This window comes from Musca autumnalis, unplaced genomic scaffold, assembly GCF_047663935.1.
Source record: "Musca autumnalis isolate F117 unplaced genomic scaffold, ASM4766393v1 scaffold_1, whole genome shotgun sequence".
Lineage (NCBI taxonomy): Eukaryota > Metazoa > Arthropoda > Insecta > Diptera > Muscidae > Musca > Musca autumnalis.
Genome location: NW_027411644.1, coordinates 33,493,721 through 33,513,249, shown reverse-complemented (window position 1 = coordinate 33,513,249; position 19,529 = coordinate 33,493,721). Strand labels below are relative to the sequence as shown.

The 19,529-nt window shown below is 38.2% G+C and overlaps 1 protein-coding gene across 50 annotated transcripts in view; it reads right to left on the bottom strand.

The window, feature by feature from the left end:
- Positions 1-247: 247 nt before the first annotated feature.
- The window catches only part of lap (phosphatidylinositol-binding clathrin assembly protein lap), a 111,388-nt gene continuing 92,106 nt past the window's right edge, over positions 248-19,529 (bottom strand). For 28 of the 50 annotated variants that reach the window (XM_073971640.1, XM_073971653.1, XM_073971709.1 and 25 more), the window contains 2 exons: positions 18,962-19,051; positions 278-677 (listed from right to left, as the gene is read on the bottom strand). In XM_073971640.1, the coding sequence (XP_073827741.1) occupies positions 471-677; positions 18,962-19,051 (297 nt within the window). In that variant the 3' untranslated portion in view covers positions 278-470. Of the gene's footprint in view, positions 678-18,961; positions 19,052-19,529 lie in introns of all 50 variants that reach the window. The other 22 variants (XM_073971789.1, XM_073971720.1, XM_073971650.1 and 19 more) reach the window with 2 other exon arrangements.

Below are 19,529 nucleotides of genomic sequence, written 5' to 3'. Positions count from 1 at the left end.
ACTAATAAATAATAGTATTTAGTTTTTTTTATCGGTTTCTCAACTTGTTGGGTTTATGATTTGTTGTTGTTGTGGTAATAGTGTTTGTATATATAATATTTAAATATAAATATATATTTGTTTATCATCATCTAAAGTTGGGTTTAATTCTTAATGATCATCAGCATAATCATCAATTATTTTTGTAGGTGTATTTCATAATCGTTATAATTATATAAATTTTGTCTTATTTTTGTTTAACATAATATTTTGTAATAGATTTCTCTTCTTTTCAGTATTTTTATTTTTGAGGAGGGGAAAGAGAGAAGTTGTGTGTGTGTTTGTCTGTACTTCTCTAATTCTTTGTTTGTGTTAAATTTTTAACAATTTTTATTTATTATTTTTTCTCTTTTTCTATTTCTTCTCTTTTGTTTATAGATTTATAATAATATTAGTTATTATTGTGTTGTTTTGTTTGTTGTTGTTTTAATTTATAACGCTCCAAAGGGATCTAAGGGTACGCCTTTATTGCCGCCATTTGTCTGCATCATCGTTTGCATGACGGGCTGCTGTTGTGTTGCCTGCATCAGACCGGCTGGATTACTTGGCATCATCATGGGCGCTGCTGTCATCGTCGGTGGTACGCCAGTCAAAGGGGCTTGGCCCATCATAGGTTGTCCCATCACCGGCATCCCCTGCTGCAATAGGCAAAAAATAACACACACACGCAAAGGGAGAAAAAAAGAAGAAAACAATTTGACCGTTAAGAAGGTCAAATGGGTTGTGTTAGTTAAAATTATTTCTCTTTTAATAAATAATATAAAAAAATATAAACTTTATCTTGGACGCAATCAAACTTGTCATGCACATCATTTCTATAGCAAGTCACAATACAAACTATATTGGATTTTTGTATCTATGTTTAGATGTTTTTGTTGTTATTATGTATTTTACTAACTAATACGTTATATTATCTATTAAAATACGTCTAGTTTTGGCAATAAATAAATTATAAATACAGATTCCAATAGGTTTTTGGTTTGGTGTTATTCGGTGTTGTGGTGTAAAGAGACCAATAGGAAATGTCTTAGAAATAGGGTATCTATAGAAAAGAAAACGTCTGTGGGCTGTTCAAATTAATAGAATATCTCCGTAAAGATATTCCAGGAGTCTTCTAAAGAAAATAAAAAACATGAAGGGGTATTTTATATATGATAAAACATCTGAAGGAATTTTCTATTTAAGATAAAACCTCAGTAAAGGTTATTCTATCGAAAAGAATACCCCAATATATGTCTGTTCTATAGGACAAGACCGCTGTAGGACTTTTATATAGAAGAGAAAACCTGTGTATGTGTTTTATATCCTCAGCATTAATGCTAACGAGGGTATATACACTTTCATACGGACAAAATGTGCCTCATTGAAATAATGGTTCGATTTAGCAATGTCCGTCCGTCTGTCTGGCTGGCTGGTGCGCACTATAACTCTCGAACGGATGAACCGATTTGGTCCAAAAGTTGACTGTCGCAATATTTTGTCCAAACATAGTTTAAGTTCGAAGATGGGTTATATCGGTCCACTCGTTCCGGTACCTCCCCCACAAAAGTTCGGAAAATTTGTGCGCACGATAACTCTTGAAGGGAATAATCGACTTGGTCCATACTTTGCTCATCGTGATATTTCTACCAAACTTAGATGAGGTTCCAATATGGACTCAATCGGTCCACGCCTTCGGGTACCACCCACACAAAATTTCGGAAAAGTTCAGTTTAGAACCTGCTCTCGAATCGCTTTGATTTTTGTTGCAACAACTTGTATTCACTGCCCCCCATACGACGGTACAAGTTTTATCAGGGGCAAGTCCATACTTCCTGAGAAAATAGCCTAAAAGTTGCAAAGAGCCCCTATGACACCGTGTGTAGTAGTTGGAGCGCAAGATAACTCTCGAACGGATCTGCAGACTCGGTCCAAAATTTGGCCTTCGTAATATTTTGTCCAAACATAGTTTAAATTCGAAGATAAGCCATATCGGTCCACTCCTTCAGGTACCTCCCCCACAAAAATTCAAAAATGTTCGGAAAAATTTTGCGCACGATAACTCTTGAAGGGAGTGACCGATGTAATCCATACTTTGCACATCCTAATATATCTAACAGATATAGATCAGGTTCGAATATGGACTATATTTGTCTACTCCTTCTGGTACCTCTCACACAAAATTTCGGATAAGTTCACTTTAAGACCTGCTCTCGAATCACTTTGATTTTTATTGAAGCGATTTGCATTCGCTACCTCCATTACCATAGTAAAAGTTTTTTCAGGGGCAAGTCCATATTTCTTGGGAAAACAGCCCGACAGGTGTAAAAACCGCCTATTTCTCCATATGTGGCGGTCGGAGAGCACACTCTGAAACTGTTCAACCGAGTTGGTCCAACATTTGATCTTCGTCATATTATATTCAAACTTAGTTTAACTTCTAAAATGACCCATATCGGTCCCCCCTAAGGGTACCTGCCTTACAAAAGTTCAACATTTGTGTCTTAGTGCAGTTAATTAATAATCCACATTTTTGTCGGCAAGTTCAAATGTCCAAAAAGGGCCACAAAATTCTGAAGAGACCTTAAATACATTCGATATGTCCGGAAGTGAAAGTTTCGCTTCACATTGGCTGAGGGTATATATCTGTCGGCCTACTGACACTTTTTTTACTTGTTTATATATGATAAAACCTCTGAAGGGATTTTCTATTTAAGATAAAACCTCAGTAAAGTATATTCTTTCGAAAAGAATACCCCAATATATGTCCTATCTATAGGACAAAACCGCTTTAGGACTCTTATATAGAAGAGAAAACCTCTTTATGTGTTTTCTATATAAAAGATGACCCCTGCCTTCTATAGAAAAAAATAGAAGGAGTCTGCTATATAAGAGAAGATTTTGTAGGGGTCTTCCATGAAAGATATGACCCGTGTAGAGTCCTCTGTAAGGGTATTTTATAGACTAGACAAACTCGGGGTAGAGATATTCAATAGTATATAAGACCATCTCTGGTTTCTTCTGTAGAGGGACACCTATGTAGAGGTCTTCTAATGAGAGAAGACCTTATCAGAGATCTTCAATAGATGAGAAGAAGTAGGTCTTAAAGAATAGAAGAAGTAGGTCTTAAAGAATAGAAGAATAACAAGTAAAAAAGTATCAGTCGGCTTGACCGACAGAGATATACCCTCAGCCTGTGTATATTGAAACAATTTCTTCCCAAAAAAACGTATGTATTTAGAGGGTTTAAAAAATTTTGAGCGTATGAAACGACAAAAATGTTGATTAGGATTAAAGAGCAAAAGTTTTGCGGAGGAAATACTTAAAGGAATGGACATTGACCATTATGGAAGTGGATCCCCAGCCACTACATATGGTGCCACAGGGGGTTTTTACACCCTTCGGGCTGTTTGCTCAAGAAGTGTGGATTTGCCCCTGAAAAAAATTTTACCATCGTAATTGAGGCAGCGAATGTAAGTTGCTTCAACAAAAATCAAAGTGATTCGATAGCAGGTCTTAAAGTGAACTTATCCGAAATTTTGTTTGGGAGGTACTGGATGAAGTGGACAAATATAGTCCATATTTGAACCTGATCTATCGAGCATGTTCTGGAATTCACCGTGTATCCATTTCACATCTATCCATTTCAGGTCTTAAAGTGAACTTATCCGAAATTTTGTTTGGGAGGTACTGGATGAAGTGGACAAATATAGTCCATATTTGAACCTGATCTATCGAGCATGTTCTGGAATTCACCGTGTATCCATTTCACATCACACATGCACTTCACCTGTGAAAGCAATTGATGTTCTGTGTTTCACGTGAAAAGAGCTTTCATATTTCACGAAAGAACTTTGGAAAGCTTTATTACAGCTTTCAAACTTTATCATTAATGAAAAAATATCAGTCTGCGTTGGCGCATCAACGAATACACATGCGTGTGTGGGTGTGTACGCTCTGTTTTTTTTGATTGTTTACGTAACAGACGTAAACAAAGAAACCAACTTCAACAAGAGCGCGTACATGTTGAATTTGGTACTTTAGGAAAAAAATGCATTTTTAAATCATATTTTGTTAAGAAAATTAAATATTTTTTTAAATGCTAATAGAAAACACATTAGCTTTTAGTCCTATGCAGTTTTTTGTAGAAAATTTCAATTAGTTTCTTTAAAAAATAAGGATTCACTCAGCTCTCGCCATCAAAATTACAGTGTGAGGAATACACCTCAACTAGGTGTAAAGTGTGTTGCAGAACAGCTTTAGGTGTGTTCTATACACGTGAGGTGCAGATGTGAATGCCAGAACATGCCTGTATATCTGGTAGATATATTAGGATGTGCAAAGTATGGACCAATTCGGCCACACCCTTCAAGAGTTACCGTACGAACAATTTTTCCGAATATTTTTGAACTTTTGTGGGGGAGGTACCTGAAGGAGTGGACCGATATAGCCCATCTACGAATTTAAACTATGTTTTGATAAAATATTACGAAGGCCAAATGTTGACCGAATCGACAGATCCGTTCGAGAGTTGTCTTGCGCTCCAACCACCTCTCACGGTGTCATTGGGGTTTTGTGCAACTTTCAGGCTATTTTCTCAGGAAGTATGGACTTGCCCCTGATGAAACTTGTACCGTCGTATGGGGGGAAGTGAATACAAGTTGCTACAACAAAAATCAAAGCGATTCGAGAGCAGGTCCTAAACTGAACATATCCGAAATATTGTGTGGGAGGTACCCGAAGGAGTGCACCGATTGAGTCCATATTGAAACCACATCTAAGTCTGGTAGACATTTCACGATTTGCAAAGTATGGACCAAATCGGTTATTTCCTTCAAGAGTTATCGTACGTACAAATTTTCCGAACATTTTCGAACTTTTGTGGGGGAGGTACCGGAAGGAGTGGACCGATAAAGACCATATTCGAACTTAAACTAAGGTAAAATATTACGAAAGCCAAATTTTGGACCGAATCGGTTGATCCATTCGAGAGTTATCGTGCGCTCCAGCCAGCCAGCCAGACGGACGGACATTGCTAAATCAACTCCAAATTGTCTGAAACGGATTTCGTCCAAACATACTTGGGGTCTAAAACCATAATTTCGATGAGACACATTTTGCCCGTATGAAAGTGTATATACCCTCGTTGCTGATGGTATAAACACCCGTGTAGAAGTCTTTTATACAAGAAAAATACTCTACAGGGCAGAGCTCCGAATACTCGCTCGAATTCCACTCGCGAGTGAAACTCTTCTCGAATTAGAGCAAATTGACCACCAAAAAAATTGCACCCAAAAAAAATTTCCACCTCACCCCAAAATTTCACTAGCGAGTAAATCGGAACTCTGCTGCAGGGGTCTTCAACAGAGGTTTCTATATAAAAGAAGACCACAATAGAGGTATTCCGTGATAAAGATTTATAGAAGAGTATTTTTGATCACTGTAGTCTCCTCGGTAGGGGTGTTCGGTTTGTAGAACATCTCTAAGGAGGTCTTTCAAAGTATAAGGAACCTTCTCTTGGAGGTCTCCTTAAAATAGGAATTGTGTAGCAGATAACTGTGTAGTTTTTTTATAGACAATACCCCTCTTAAAGCGGGACACCTGTAGAGATTTTCTACAGAAGAGCAGACACCTCTGTAGAGTTTTGGAGTTTTCCATAAAATAAAGGACATCTATAGAGTCTGCTATGTATGGGAAGACATCCGTTGGGGTATTCTATAAAAAAAACCCTCTCTAAGCGTCTTCTGTTGATTCTAAGGGCTCCGTAGAGGTCGTCGGTAGAAAAGATGACTTCTATAGGTGAAACAACCTATGTTGCGTTTTTCTATAGAAGAAAAGACCTGTGGAGGGATCTTCTACCGAACAGAAGACCCCTGTAGGTGTTTACTATTGACCTTTCTTTCAAAGTAGAAATGTTTCCGAGAGGAGTATGTTATAAAACAATAAAATACCATTGTACATATATTTTATAAAATGGGGGACTTCGTTCGAGGTCTTCCATACAAGAGATAACATCTATAGGAGACTTTTATAGAAGAGAAGACCCCTGTCGGGTTGTCTTATAGAAGAGAAGACGTCTTCTATAGGAAAAATACTTCGGTAGGGGTCTCCCATAGAATAGAAGACCTTGATTTGGGTTACCTAAGCAATATAAGATCTCGTTAGGAGTGTTCTATAAAAGGGAAGACCTGGGTAAGAACCAGGGACGTACGCAGGGGGGGGCACTGGGGGCCCGGGCCCCCCCCGGAAATGGTTTGGTCGACTACAATTTTTTGAGCTACTTTAACAAATTATTACGATTTTTTCTCTAAAATAATTTTTGTTTTTAAAACTTCAAATGAAAACTGATATTGTTCTGAAGGTTCTGTACTGAAAATGTACTTTGTTATCAAGTTGTCTAAGAAATATTCAAATTTCTTTTGTTTGAATACTCTTTTTAGAGAAACTTCCAGTAAAACTGAATTCCTTCTTTATGACATGCCAGTGTTTTGGAATTCTGTAATGAATATAAAACTTGTTGCTAAACAGTGGGATAAAATAATGAAGAAAAATGTATTGTTGTGCATTATAAAGTGATAATATCTGCTACAAATAGCGTGCCCATCTGAATTTCTTCCTATCAGTAATAAATTTGTAGCTGAAAACAACCGTAAACGAAATTGATGCTCAAACTTTCGTTATATGGTATTGTATTAAAATCTGCTGTTATTTGTATTGTATATTACAGTGCTCTTGAACCAACTTTAAATGAAAGAAGCTTAGATGAGAAAATAAAAAAAAATAATTTTTAGGGTTTTTAGGTTTTGCTGGGAAACCACAAGCCCTATCAAAATGGAACCAAAGAAAATTTTGTAGCAGTGAAAATTCTCTACAATATTGTTTATAAATGATATTTTCGTAGTTTTTACCAATTCTGAGATATAGAAGTTCAAGTGGACAATTCACTGACTGTATCGTCTCCTTATAAAACAATGTCAGGACTACGATTTCCTAACTTATACTTATATATCTCAAAAATGGTACAACCGAGTAAAAAAATTACGAATCCGATAGGACTTGTGGTTTCTAAGCAAAATCGCGAAAACCTAAAATAAACCTAAAAATGTGAACTTATTTCAAATTCCCTCCAGCGATTTTTTCTTGTTTTTGGATTTTTCTAATCTATGAACATTGCTTTTCAGAATCCACAAAAACTTCCCAGTTGTAAGCTCCATTCATTTAACGTTGGTTCAAGAGCACCGTGATATTGAACCCTCAGTCATTAGGCTAACGATAAAAATGTACCTTATCGAAATAATGTTCTTAGACTAATAATATGTTTTGACGAAACACGCGTCAAACAATTTGGAGTCGATTTATCCCAGTTCGTTCGTCTGTCTGGCTCGTGCCCATTATAACTCTCGGATAGATCAACAGATTTGGTCCAAATTTTGAATCTCGCAATATTTTGTCCAAACTTCCTTTGGACACCAGACTTCAAAATGTTTCCCTAAAATCTTGAGCAAAGTCCAATCCGATTTTTTCGAGACCTAGAGTAGGTTCGAATATGGATTACATCGATTCACCCCTTAGATACCTTCAACACAAAATTTCAATTATCCGATTTGACCGAAACATCCTAAAATTACGTACATATCAAATTCTGAAACTTCTTGGCTATACAATTTATAGAAAAAATTGGCTATGTAGCCCGTATTCGATCTGTCTATATATAAAAGTCTTAACTCATACAGGCTGAGGATATATCTCTGTAGGCAAACCCGATGTTACTTTTTACTTGTTTTCCAGAAAACACAAATTATGAATTTTCATAAGTTTGTATCCGCTGTGCCGACAGAAGTGATTGGTCGTTGGAAAGTTTGTAAGGTCATCGAGTCCATTAACATCTAGTCGTACAATTAAGATAGAAATAAGGGGCAACAACAACCATTGATGTATCAGATGGATTTTTTTCGTCTTAAACTATTTTTTTAGGATTTAGCTAAAATGTTGCCGAGCTTTTTTTAGAGATATTTTTCGAACATGTGTTAGCGCAGTCTCAAACAGTACTGCGAGTTGGATTCGGAGTCTATGAGTCATAGATTGCATCGCCCGGATCCTGATATTTTTTCTCTATTTAATGTAATTTTCTGAATTATTAGTTGGCTTTCACGGACTTTATCACTTCTTGTAAAATAGTAAAGTTTTGGTGTTTATATGCACTTAAAGAATATTTTTTTCTTACAATAATACAAAACTTGTTTAATGGCACTGATGTTAGTGTGTGATAAAGAAGAAACGGCGTTATGTTCGGATCGAACTGTTTATATCCTCCAAACAATGTATATATCTATTCGACATATTCGCGAATGCAATCCCTGCGTTCGAACGTGGATCTATTTTCACCACTTTTTCCATGGAAGTTCTCCCAACAAAATGATTTCCAAAATCCATATTACTGACGATATTTTTTAAAACTATGCTAATAGCCTCGAATATAGAAAATGTTTCGAAAGCTATTCGCTGCGGCATTTAGAACCCAAAATGCCAAATAAGACGTAATGTGGTTGAAAATTCTGGGATACACCAAAACGTACATCTATATGGGTAATATTAATTTGAAAGATTTTTTAGTTATTGCTTCAGTTCTGTTGGAGAATTTGGTTAAAAACTTTTGTAAGGAGACTATGCCGAACGTGGTCTGATATGGTTCATCCAAGGACTGATATAATCAGTTCCAAATTTCAATCTTGTATCTAAAATATTGCGATCTCTCTCTTTTGAATGTATATACTTTGTGGCAATATTGAATATACATAAAATTAATTAATACACCTTTAAAATAGCTTTACGTAACGATACACAACATTTTTAATTTTCATGATTTTTGGTCAAGTTGGGCCCCCCCCCGAAATGAAATCCTGCGTACGTCCCTGGTAAGAACCTTCTATGGAACGGAAGATCTAGGTAGGGGTCTTCAATAGAATAGAAGCCTCCGGTAGGAGTATTCTATAGAATGTAGAGTTATTTTATGCTAGTGAAGACCAGCGAAAAGTAGTTCTATACAAGAGAACCCCTGTTTAGGGGTCTTTACAGATGGGAAGACCTCTATACTCGTAGGAGTCTTCCATAGGTCTGGAATAGAAGACCTCGATATATGCCTTCTATGGAATTTAATACCATGGCAGGGGCCTTCTATAGAATAAAAGACCACAGTAAGGGTTATCTAAACAATAAGATCTCGTTAGGAATGCTCTATAAAACGGAAGACCTGGGTAGAAGTATTCTACAGAACGGAAGATTTAGGTAGGGGTCTTCAATAGAAGCCTTCGGTAGGAGTATTCTATAATGTAGAATGTAGAATGTAGAGTTATTCTATGCTAGTGAAGACCTGCGAATTGTAGTTTTATACAAGAGAACCCCAGTTTATAGGGGTCTTTACAGATGGGAAGACCTCTATAGGGGTCTTCTATAGGTTTGGAATAGAAGACCTCGATATATGCCTTCTATGAAATAGAAGACATCTATATGGGCCTTCTATGCAATAGAAAACGTCGATATGGACCTTCTATGAAATAGAAGACCTATTTAGGGGCATTTTATGTAATAGAATACATCGGTACGGACCTTCATTGAAATAGAAGAACTCGATAGAGGCCTTTTATGTAATAGAAAACCTCGGTAGGAGTCTTTTATTGAAGATAAGATCTTTGTATGCATATTCTATAGTAGAGAAGGCCTTTATTGGAGTCTTCTACATAAATGAAGACTTTTTCAAGACAAGGCCTCTTTTGATGTCCTCAAGGGAGAGATGGCCTCCTTAAAGTTATTTCTTAGAAAAGAAAACCTGATTAGAGGACTCCAATAGAATAGAAGACCTCGATATATGCCTTCTATGAAATAGAAGACATCTATATGGGCCTTCTATGCAATAGAAAACGTCGATATGGACCTTCTATGAAATAGAAGACCTATTTAGGGGCATTTTATGTAATAGAATACATCGGTACGGACCTTCATTGAAATAGAAGACCTCGATAGATGCCTTTTATGTAATAGAAAACCTCGGTAGGAGTCTTTTATTGAAGATAAGATCTGTGTATGCATATTCTATACAGTAGAAGGTCTCTATTGGAGTCTTCTACATAAATGAAGACTTTTTTAGAAGACAAGGCCTCTTTTGATGTCCTCATGGGAGAGATGGCCTCCTTAAAGTTCTTTCTTAGAAAAGAAGACCTGATTAGAGGACTCCAATACAAGAGAAGACATCCTCAGAGATTTTATGTAGAATAGGAAACCATCTCTGGTTTCTCCTGTAGAGGGACACCTAAGTAGAAGTCTTGTAATGAGAGAAGACCTTATCAGAGATCTTCAATAGATGAGAAGACTTTCTCGTAGAAGTAGGTCTTAAAGAATAGAAGAATAAAAAAACACTGTAGATATTTTCTATAGAATAGGAGATCCCCTTCGAGGTCTTTTGGAGAAAAAGCGACCTCCTTAGAGATCTTCAAAGATATAAGAAACCGTCACATAGAAGTCAGCTATAGGATGGGAAACCTTCCTAAAAATCTTCAATAGAATAGGAAATCTTTTTTATGGGTCTCCTTAGTGGCCTTCTTTAGAAGAGAAGATCTCTGCAGAGGTGCTTCCTTTGTAGGATAATTTTATAGAAGCCACTGTAGTTTTCTTCTTTTAGCTTTTTATAGAATATACCGTCTTTCTGGGCGTCTATTATAGAAGACATCTGTAAGGAGTCTTCTGTAAATCGGGAGATATTTGAAGGTATTTTCTACAGAATAGAAGACCTCTGAATATATATTTTACAGCATTGAATACCTTTGTAATAGTATTGTGAAAAATAGGAGACGTCTGTATGACACTTCTAGGGGACTAAAGGGAGTTGGTATACTGTTTAATACTGGTCAAGTTACTTCGGGTGGTTTATTGTAATGTGTTGCCTCTGCTCTGTTTGAGAGAAATTTTAGGCATGTCACTATAACCTTGACGATTTCTTAATGCTTCAAAAATTGTCGACAAAAATCTTTCCGTGGATCCTTTAGATCCCTTGTGGACCAAAAATGATTCGGGGTAGTGTCCCTAAAACAAATAACTACGGTGGGAAACTATAAATGGAAAAGGTTACGGTACAGATTAACGTATTTATTTTATGCGATTGCGTTCCGGCTGATTTAGGTTTTCACCTACCTTGGCACTTGAGACTGTACCCGAGACAAGTACATCACAGTCTACGAATAGAATAGATGACGACCCAGGTATGTTTAAGTATGACGCTACATTCAAGGGACGACATTCCTTCGACTCTTAATACAATAGAGGATAATTTAGAGTAACAGAGTATGGAAACCTTCGGCTATCTGCACTTATTTGTAGCAAAATAGGTCTTCTATAGAATAGATGACCTCAGTAGAGGTCTTCTATAGAATAGATGACCTCAGTAGAGGTCTTCTATAGAATAGATGACCTCAGTAGAGGTCTTCTATAGAATAGATGACCTCAGTAGAGGTCTTCTATAGAATAGATGACCTCAGTAGAGGTCTTCTATAGAATAGATGACCTCAGTAGAGGTCTTCTATAGAATAGATGACCTCAGTAGAGGTCTTCTATAGAATAGATGACCTCAGTAGAGGTCTTCTATAGAATAGATGACCTCAGTAGAGGTCTTCTATAGAATAGATGACCTCAGTAGAGGTCTTCTATAGAATAGATGACCTCAGTAGAGGTCTTCTATAGAATAGATGACCTCAGTAGAGGTCTTCTATAGAATAGATGACCTCAGTAGAGGTCTTCTATAGAATAGATGACCTCAGTAGAGGTCTTCTATAGAATAGATGACCTCAGTAGAGGTCTTCTATAGAATAGATGACCTCAGTAGAGGTCTTCTATAGAATAGATGACCTCAGTAGAGGTCTTCTATAGAATAGATGACCTCAGTAGAGGTCTTCTATAGAATAGATGACCTCAGTAGATGTCTTCTATAGAATAGATGACCTCAGTAGAGGTCTTCTATAGACCTCCAATATGGACTCTATCGGTCCATTCCTTCGGGTACATCCCACACAAAATTTCAGAAAAGTTCAGTTTAGGACCTGCTTTCGAATCGCATTGATTTTTGCTGTAACAACTTGTGTTCGCTGCCCCCATTACGACGGTACACGTTTTATCAGCGGTAAGTCCATATTTCCTGACAAAATAATCCGAAAGTTATAAAAAAACCCCTATGGCACCATGTGTGGTGGTTGGAGCGCACGATAAATCTCGAACGGATCAACCGGTTCGGTCTAAAATTTGGCGTTCATAATACTGTATCCAAACTTAGTTTATGTTCGATGATAGACCATATCGGTCCACTACTTCAGGTACCTTCCCCACAAAATTTTGAAAATGTTGGGAAAAATTGTGCGCCCGATAATTCTTGAATTGAGTAACCGATTTGGTCCATACTTTTCGTATCGTAATATCTCTACTGGACATATATAAGCTTCGAATATGGACAATATTGGTAAACTTCTTCGAGTACTTCCTAAACAAAATTTGTGAAGAGTTCAGTTTAAGGCCTGCACAGTGCTCTTGAAGCAACTTTAAATGGAAGTTGCTTACACCTGGGAAGTTTTTGCGGATTCTGAAACTACAATGGTCATAGATGAGAAAAATCAAAAAAAAAAACAAAAAAAAATCACCGGAGCACTTTTTAAATAAATCGCGATTCAAGTTGACATTTTTAAGGTTTTTTTTAGGTTTTCGCGATTTTGCTTGGAAACCGCAAGTCCTATCAAAATGGAGCTAAAGAAAATGTTGTAGCTATGAAAATTCTCTACATGATTGATATTTATGATAATTTCGTAGGTTTTACCGTTATTGAAATATAGAAGTTCAAATTGGGACAGTGCATTGACTGGATCGCCTCCTTATAAAACAATGCAATTTCCCAACATAAACTTATATATCTCGAAAACGGTACAATCTGGGAAAAAATTACTGAAGCCAATCTTGTAGACAATTTCCACAGCTAAAAGATTCTCTCTAGTCCCATTTCGATAAGACTTACCATTTTCAAGCAAATCGTGAAAACCTAACAAAAAAAGCTAAAAATGTGACCTGAACATCTATATATCTCAAAAATGGTAAAACCTAGGAACAAATCATAACGGTCAATCCTATAGAAAATTTTCACAGCTACAATATTTTCTTTAGTCCCATTTCGATATGCTTTGCGGTTTCCAAGCAAAATTGCGAAAACCTAAAATAAGCCTAAGAATCCGAATTTTGACCGCGATTTATTTAAAAATCCCTCCAGCGATTTTTTCTTGTTTTTGGATTTTTTCTCAACTATGAACATTGTTGTTTCAAAATCCGCAAAAACTTCCCAGGTGTGTAAGCGGTTTTCACTTAAAGTTAGTTAAGACGTACCATATATGACATTGTTTTATAAGCTAGGAATACAGTCAATGCATTGTCCCAATTTGAACTTTTATATCTCAATAACGGTAAAACCTACGAAATTATCATAAAGCTCAATCTTGTAGAGAATTTTCATAGCTACAACATTTTCTTTAGTCCCATTTCGATAGGACTTGCGGTTTCCAAGCAAAATCGTGAAAACCTAAAAACCCCCTAAAAAGGTCAACTTGAATCGCGATTTATTTAAAAAGTGCTCTGGCGATTTTTTTTTTTTTTTTTTTTTGATTTTTCTTATCTATGAATATTGTAGTTTCAGAATCCGCAAAATCTTCCCTGGTGTAAGCACCTTCCATTTATAGTTGCTTCAAGAGCACCGTGAAACTTCTTCGAGTGCTTCCCACACAACATTTGTGAAGTGTGCAGTTTAAGGCCTGCTCTCAAATCGTTTTGCTTCTTCTTGTAATAACTCGCATTCGCTGCCTCTATTACGACAGTACACGTTTTTGCCCGGAGAAAGGCCATATTTTCGGAGAAAATGGCCCGAAAGGTTTAAAATACCACTTTGGCACCATGTGTAGTGGCTGGAGCACACGATAATTCTCGAGATGTTTTCGTTGCAGTACTTGTTTGGGTGTTACCGTGAGAGCCATCCCAATCAACATCTGCTGGATAGGCCCGACACATACAGGCATATCAGGAAGGATATTCATGCTGTAGAGGGAGAGGTCCAACAATATAGGAGAGAACACCTAGGTCAGCAGGCATATCAGGCAGGTTTAAATAGTATTCACACGGATGCAGTTGCTAAGGCCATAAGCAAATATGGTGTGTATAAAGTCCTCGGAGTACATCCCCCGTCTATCGCAGCTAAGGACCGTCAGCCTCTCTGTGTCCAGACTCAAGAATTCTGCAACCTGGACTGGTTGCGTTAATAAAGAATGAGGAGACAGGTGAGTGGGGTTAGCTGCGCAGTTGAATAAATGCAGAGTATCGTGTGGTCCCAATCCACATGCTGGGCATATGTTGGGTATCGTGGCGCCAATTCTGGCCCAATACGAATTGAGGCGGCTGCATCGTCCGGATCTTAACTGAGCTAAAACCACTCGTGTTTTCCTTGGCAGTTGGCGTTCTTCTGCTGCGATGGATGCTGGGCATATGTTGGGTATCGTGGCGCCAATTCTGGCCCAATACGAATTGAGGCGGCTGCATCGTCCGGATCTTAACTGAGCTAAAACCACTCGTGTTTTCCTTGGCAGCTGGCGTTCTTCTGCTGCGATGGATGGGGGATGGTTTCCAAGTACGGCATTCACACTGTATCTTCGTACTGCTTGCGCAACCATGTTGGTGGGAATGCGATTCAAGCCTGCCTGATAGGCTCGTTGATCTAGCGGTTCTCTTCTATACCTTTGGACCTCTCTCTAGATCATGAAGGTCTCTCCTGACGTGCCTGGGTGGGGGGAGCCTGTCCATTAAATCGTGACAGGGATGCTCACTGCGGTAACACCCAAGCAGGTATTGCATCGACAACATCTGGTTGTGCTGACGCACCGGTAAAACCTTCGCCTCCTCATGAAGATGGTCCACTGGTGTCATGAGGAGGCACCCTGTTGCAGTCCTCAGGGCGGCATTCTGGCAGGTTTGAATCTTCTTCCATCTTCTTCGGAATTCTACAAACTACTGGCGACCACACATATAGTTGATTACCCAACGTTTCAAACATGGCTGGAGATTAGTTTTCGAACAGCTTGGCATGGTTGACGGTATCGAAGGCCTTCGATAGGTCAAGAGCCACCATGACTGTTCGGTCGCACGGCCTTTTCTGGTTCAGTCCTCTACTGATATGTGTGGATATGGCGTCTAATGCTGTTGTAGTACTATGCATTTTCCGAAATCCATGTTGATGTTGGGCAACTGGAAAACACCTTCTCATCGTGGGGAGGAGTAGCGCCTCTAGATTCACCTGTACGATTCACCTCTGCTGGCATCCTTGCCAGGCTTCAGTAGCGGGACCACCCTGCCAACTTTCCAGGCATCCGGTACAACATGGGTGGCTAACGATAGGTTGAGAACACTTTTTAAATACTCAACTCCAGGTTCATCCAGCTGCTTAAGCATTACCATCGATATTCGGTGCGGGCCCAACGCTTTGGATGATTAAGCGTTTCGGCTGGAAGAGCTCTTCTTATACGGCGTAGCGCACTTCTCTTAGCACTATCACTCTCGGGGTGCTCTATGAACTGCCGGTTAAAATAACACGCGCACCTCTTTGGGTCAGTTACTGTCACGCCGTTAAAAGTAACAGCCGTTCTGTCATCCTTCTTTTCCGGACTCGAGAGTGATTTAACCGTTGCCCACAATTTACTTATTCCTGCACGAATGTTGCATTGCTTCAGATGGTCTAGCCACTTTTTACGCTTATGTTCGCCCACTAGCCTGTTGACTTCAAGAGTAAGTTCTCTAACTCTTGGGTCTTCGGGGTTCGTACGACGAAGCTCATCACGTTCATTTGCTAGTCCTGTCGCCTCTGCTGGAAAATTTGGTCTTATTTCGGGTATTCGGCCAGCACGTATGTAGCGAGCGGCTACTTTAGTGATGATGTCTCGGAAAGTTCTCTCAGCTACCCGACGATCTGAGGGGGTGGGCAATTGTCTGAAGCGGTGATTGGTAAATTCTCTGAAACCTTGCCAATCAGCTTTCCCATGGTTCAGAAAAGTACGGCGTTCAGAGGTTATGAAGTCGGGTGGTCTGTTTACGGAGACGATGATAGGGAGGTGGTCCGAACTAAGGGATTGCCAAGATACGTCATTTATCAGACCTGGTGCCACAATGGTGATATCTGGCGAGCTGTGGCAGTTTCCTCTAATCCTCGTAGGAGCGTCTTCATTCACCGCGCAAAACGTGGAGCTATCGATTTGCTCTGCCAGCGCTGTACCCCTCTGGTCATTACCTAGGACGGAGTGCCAAAGCTCATGATGATCATTGAAGTCCCCTAGCACCAGACGGTTATCGCCCTCTAAAAGCAAACTAATATTGGGCATATAACGCCGGGCACAGCTATTCATCGGCGGTATGTACACATTAAGCAGCTCTACCTCGGCAGTACCACACTTCACTGCTACCCCCATACACTCCATGTATGGGTCACTAGAGCCAAGCTCAAGCGAGATAGGTCTGTACTGGACAGACTGGTGTATTAGGAAGGCAAGTCCTCCTCCTCCGCTTCTTGTGTGATCCTTCCGCAAAACGTTGTAACCATCACAACGTAAGCTACAGGTGGCGGTGAGATTTGTTTCCTGGATCGCGGCGACCATGATATTTTTCCGACTCATAAAGTCCACAATTTCACTGACCTTATTGCGGAGACCGTTGCAATTGAATTGCAGGAATGATGCATTTCCGAGCCGTTGAAGAACAACATGTGGTGCTAGATGCTGTATCTGTTGTTGTTGTTGGGGAGACTGCGGGGGCGTCTCGTATTCCGACGACGACGAAGAGTCAGACGACGACGTAGAAGACGCACTGGGTGATGCGCTGATGCAGAAACATACCTGTCGCTGTAATCCCGGGTGCTACTAAGGCCAGAGCACCCACGAAAATGCACCCATTCCATACATCCATTACATCTCACCATTGTTGACATGTGGTGGATGCGGATCTGGCAAACGGAACAGATCTATACTGGCCCGGGGTTCATTTCTATCCCGGCACGGACCAGAAGAGCTCGGAGCAGGCATTCCGGGATAAATTGCCGCTCCCATGGTGAAAAAATACACGAACACAAACACATAATTGTTGGTCGAAGATTCCTCCGAGTCAATCCGGTGCATAGTACCGGCCGTCGCGGGATTGGAGTTCGTAGAGTTTTGGCGAGTTCGTATGTTGTTGTTGTTTACTAAGATCTGAGGTATATTTTTCTAGTTGGTTGTTTGCTTCAATTTTGATCGGTTTGATATCGGTAGACTAAAATCCGTGAACAAATTAAAAGGGAAATTTGACTTTGACGTTTTTGACCTTGAAGGTGAGGTTGAATGGATTTTATGTGTTCACAATTATTATTCTTTAAGACGAGAGCTACAATTTTTCTTCGACGAGTAAACCCAAATTATTAGCGGTTTAGAAGATATGTGCCTGACAAAATGATACTTTTTGACATCGAGGCCTCAGGTTTTCGGGGGCCCATAACCGCAAAAGTTGAAGTGACAGGGAAAAACGCCGGGACAAGTGTCTTCTTATTTTTGGTCTTCTATCCTTATGCCGTGTCAGAATATGGTTAATAAATAATATTCGTGTCGCACAGTGTAACAAACACTGTTACAACAACAACATAATTCTCGAACGGATCAGCCGAATCGTCCCAAAATTTGGACTTCGAATCCCTTTGGTTTTTGTTGTAACAACTAGTATTCGCTTTCCCCATTACGACGCTACATGTATTTCTCAGGGGCAAGTCCTTGCTTCTTGAGATAATGGGTAGTACCATTATGGATACAGTGCAATTAATGGGGGGTTTCCATAGTATAGGCGACCTCCTAAAAGTATGCTATAGAATTTACCATCTCTGTGAGAATCTATAGAATAGAAGATTTTTTTTAAATTCCCAACATATGTGGCTCTTAACATTTCTCATTGGTCCGATAGGCTAATGGAAATTTTGTAATATTGGAAATGAAAATAAAAATTTATCAAATCTACAAGAGGAGGGAGATATCAAAATATTAGCATAGTATATACAGTGTGTCAAAAAATAATTTGAGAATGTTATTTCTTTGGGTGGTTTTACGATCAGCCCGATCATGAATATAAACTCCCCGTGAGTTTTGTCTCTCTTCCAATGCATTTTAAAGGAGAGAGCAAGACAACTCACGGGGAGTAGATATTGATGATCGGGCTGATGGCCTTACTCGTACTAAGGCTGAATATATTCCACTATTGCTTTTGTCAAAACATTTTCTTGACATACCGTATCTTATATAAATAACTACTTATGTATATATGTATGTGTTTAATATTACAATTTTCTATATAAATAATATAATTCTAAATAGTATAGCGTGTTGTTTTAGCTTTAAGGCATAACTAGAAATGGAGACGAGGGAATGAAAAGGAAAATGGAAGAAAAGTAAGGAAGTACGCATTGTTTTTGTTTGTCTCGAAATTAAAAGAAAAAGGTTGTCTTTTTTGGTTCAAAGATTGTAGAAGAATGTTTTGTAGATAAAGAGATACGATAGTATACGATTTGTTGCATTTGTTTTTTTTTTCGTTCTTTAGTTAGTGATTATGATGAAGTTGAAAACTTTGTAAAATAGGCGTAAAATCAATGCAACTGAAAACAAAATAATAACGACAATGCTATTAATAACAAAATTAAACAAAAAACGTAAGTACGGGGTTTCAACAAAATAAAATTAAAAACAACAAAAAACTTATATAAAATAAAAATATTACTTTACAAACATTATTTTCAAAATTAAAAGAAAAGAAAATCAATAAAAACTAACTCAAAAAAATCAAATCAAACTAAAAAAATGATAAAATTAAATCTTACCTGCATATAATTTGGTATTACAGGATAATTAGCATGTATATACGGATGATTAATTGTGATTGGCGCAGGACTTACAGTCATGCCATGTGCCTAATACAACAATTATTACAAATTACAACAACACGTAATTTGTATTTAAGACGACATTATTATAGTTAAAAGCAACGAAGAAGTTAACAAAAATAAATATTGTCAATAATCATAAAAATAAATAATTTATGTTAATATTTTTGTTTTTAAATACAAAATATTTTTTTGTTTGTTCATATATAGAAAACAACATTTGTGTGTTTTTAATATTAAAATATAATTCAATTTTCAGTTTTTTTTTCAATTTTTATGATTTTAGAGGTGGTAGTCGGGTAGTATTTTTGTGATCGTTTACAAAAATAATCGATCATTAGAGTTTGGTTCGTTAATTTACAACAACGCATTTCATTGCAACGTTAGAACAACAACAATTGGTTTTAGGTTGAACATTAGGTTGGTTCGGTTGATTTATCGATTGATTGGTTGCATGACGTTGTTTGATGCCGATAATAATGACGATGATGACACAACAATGGCG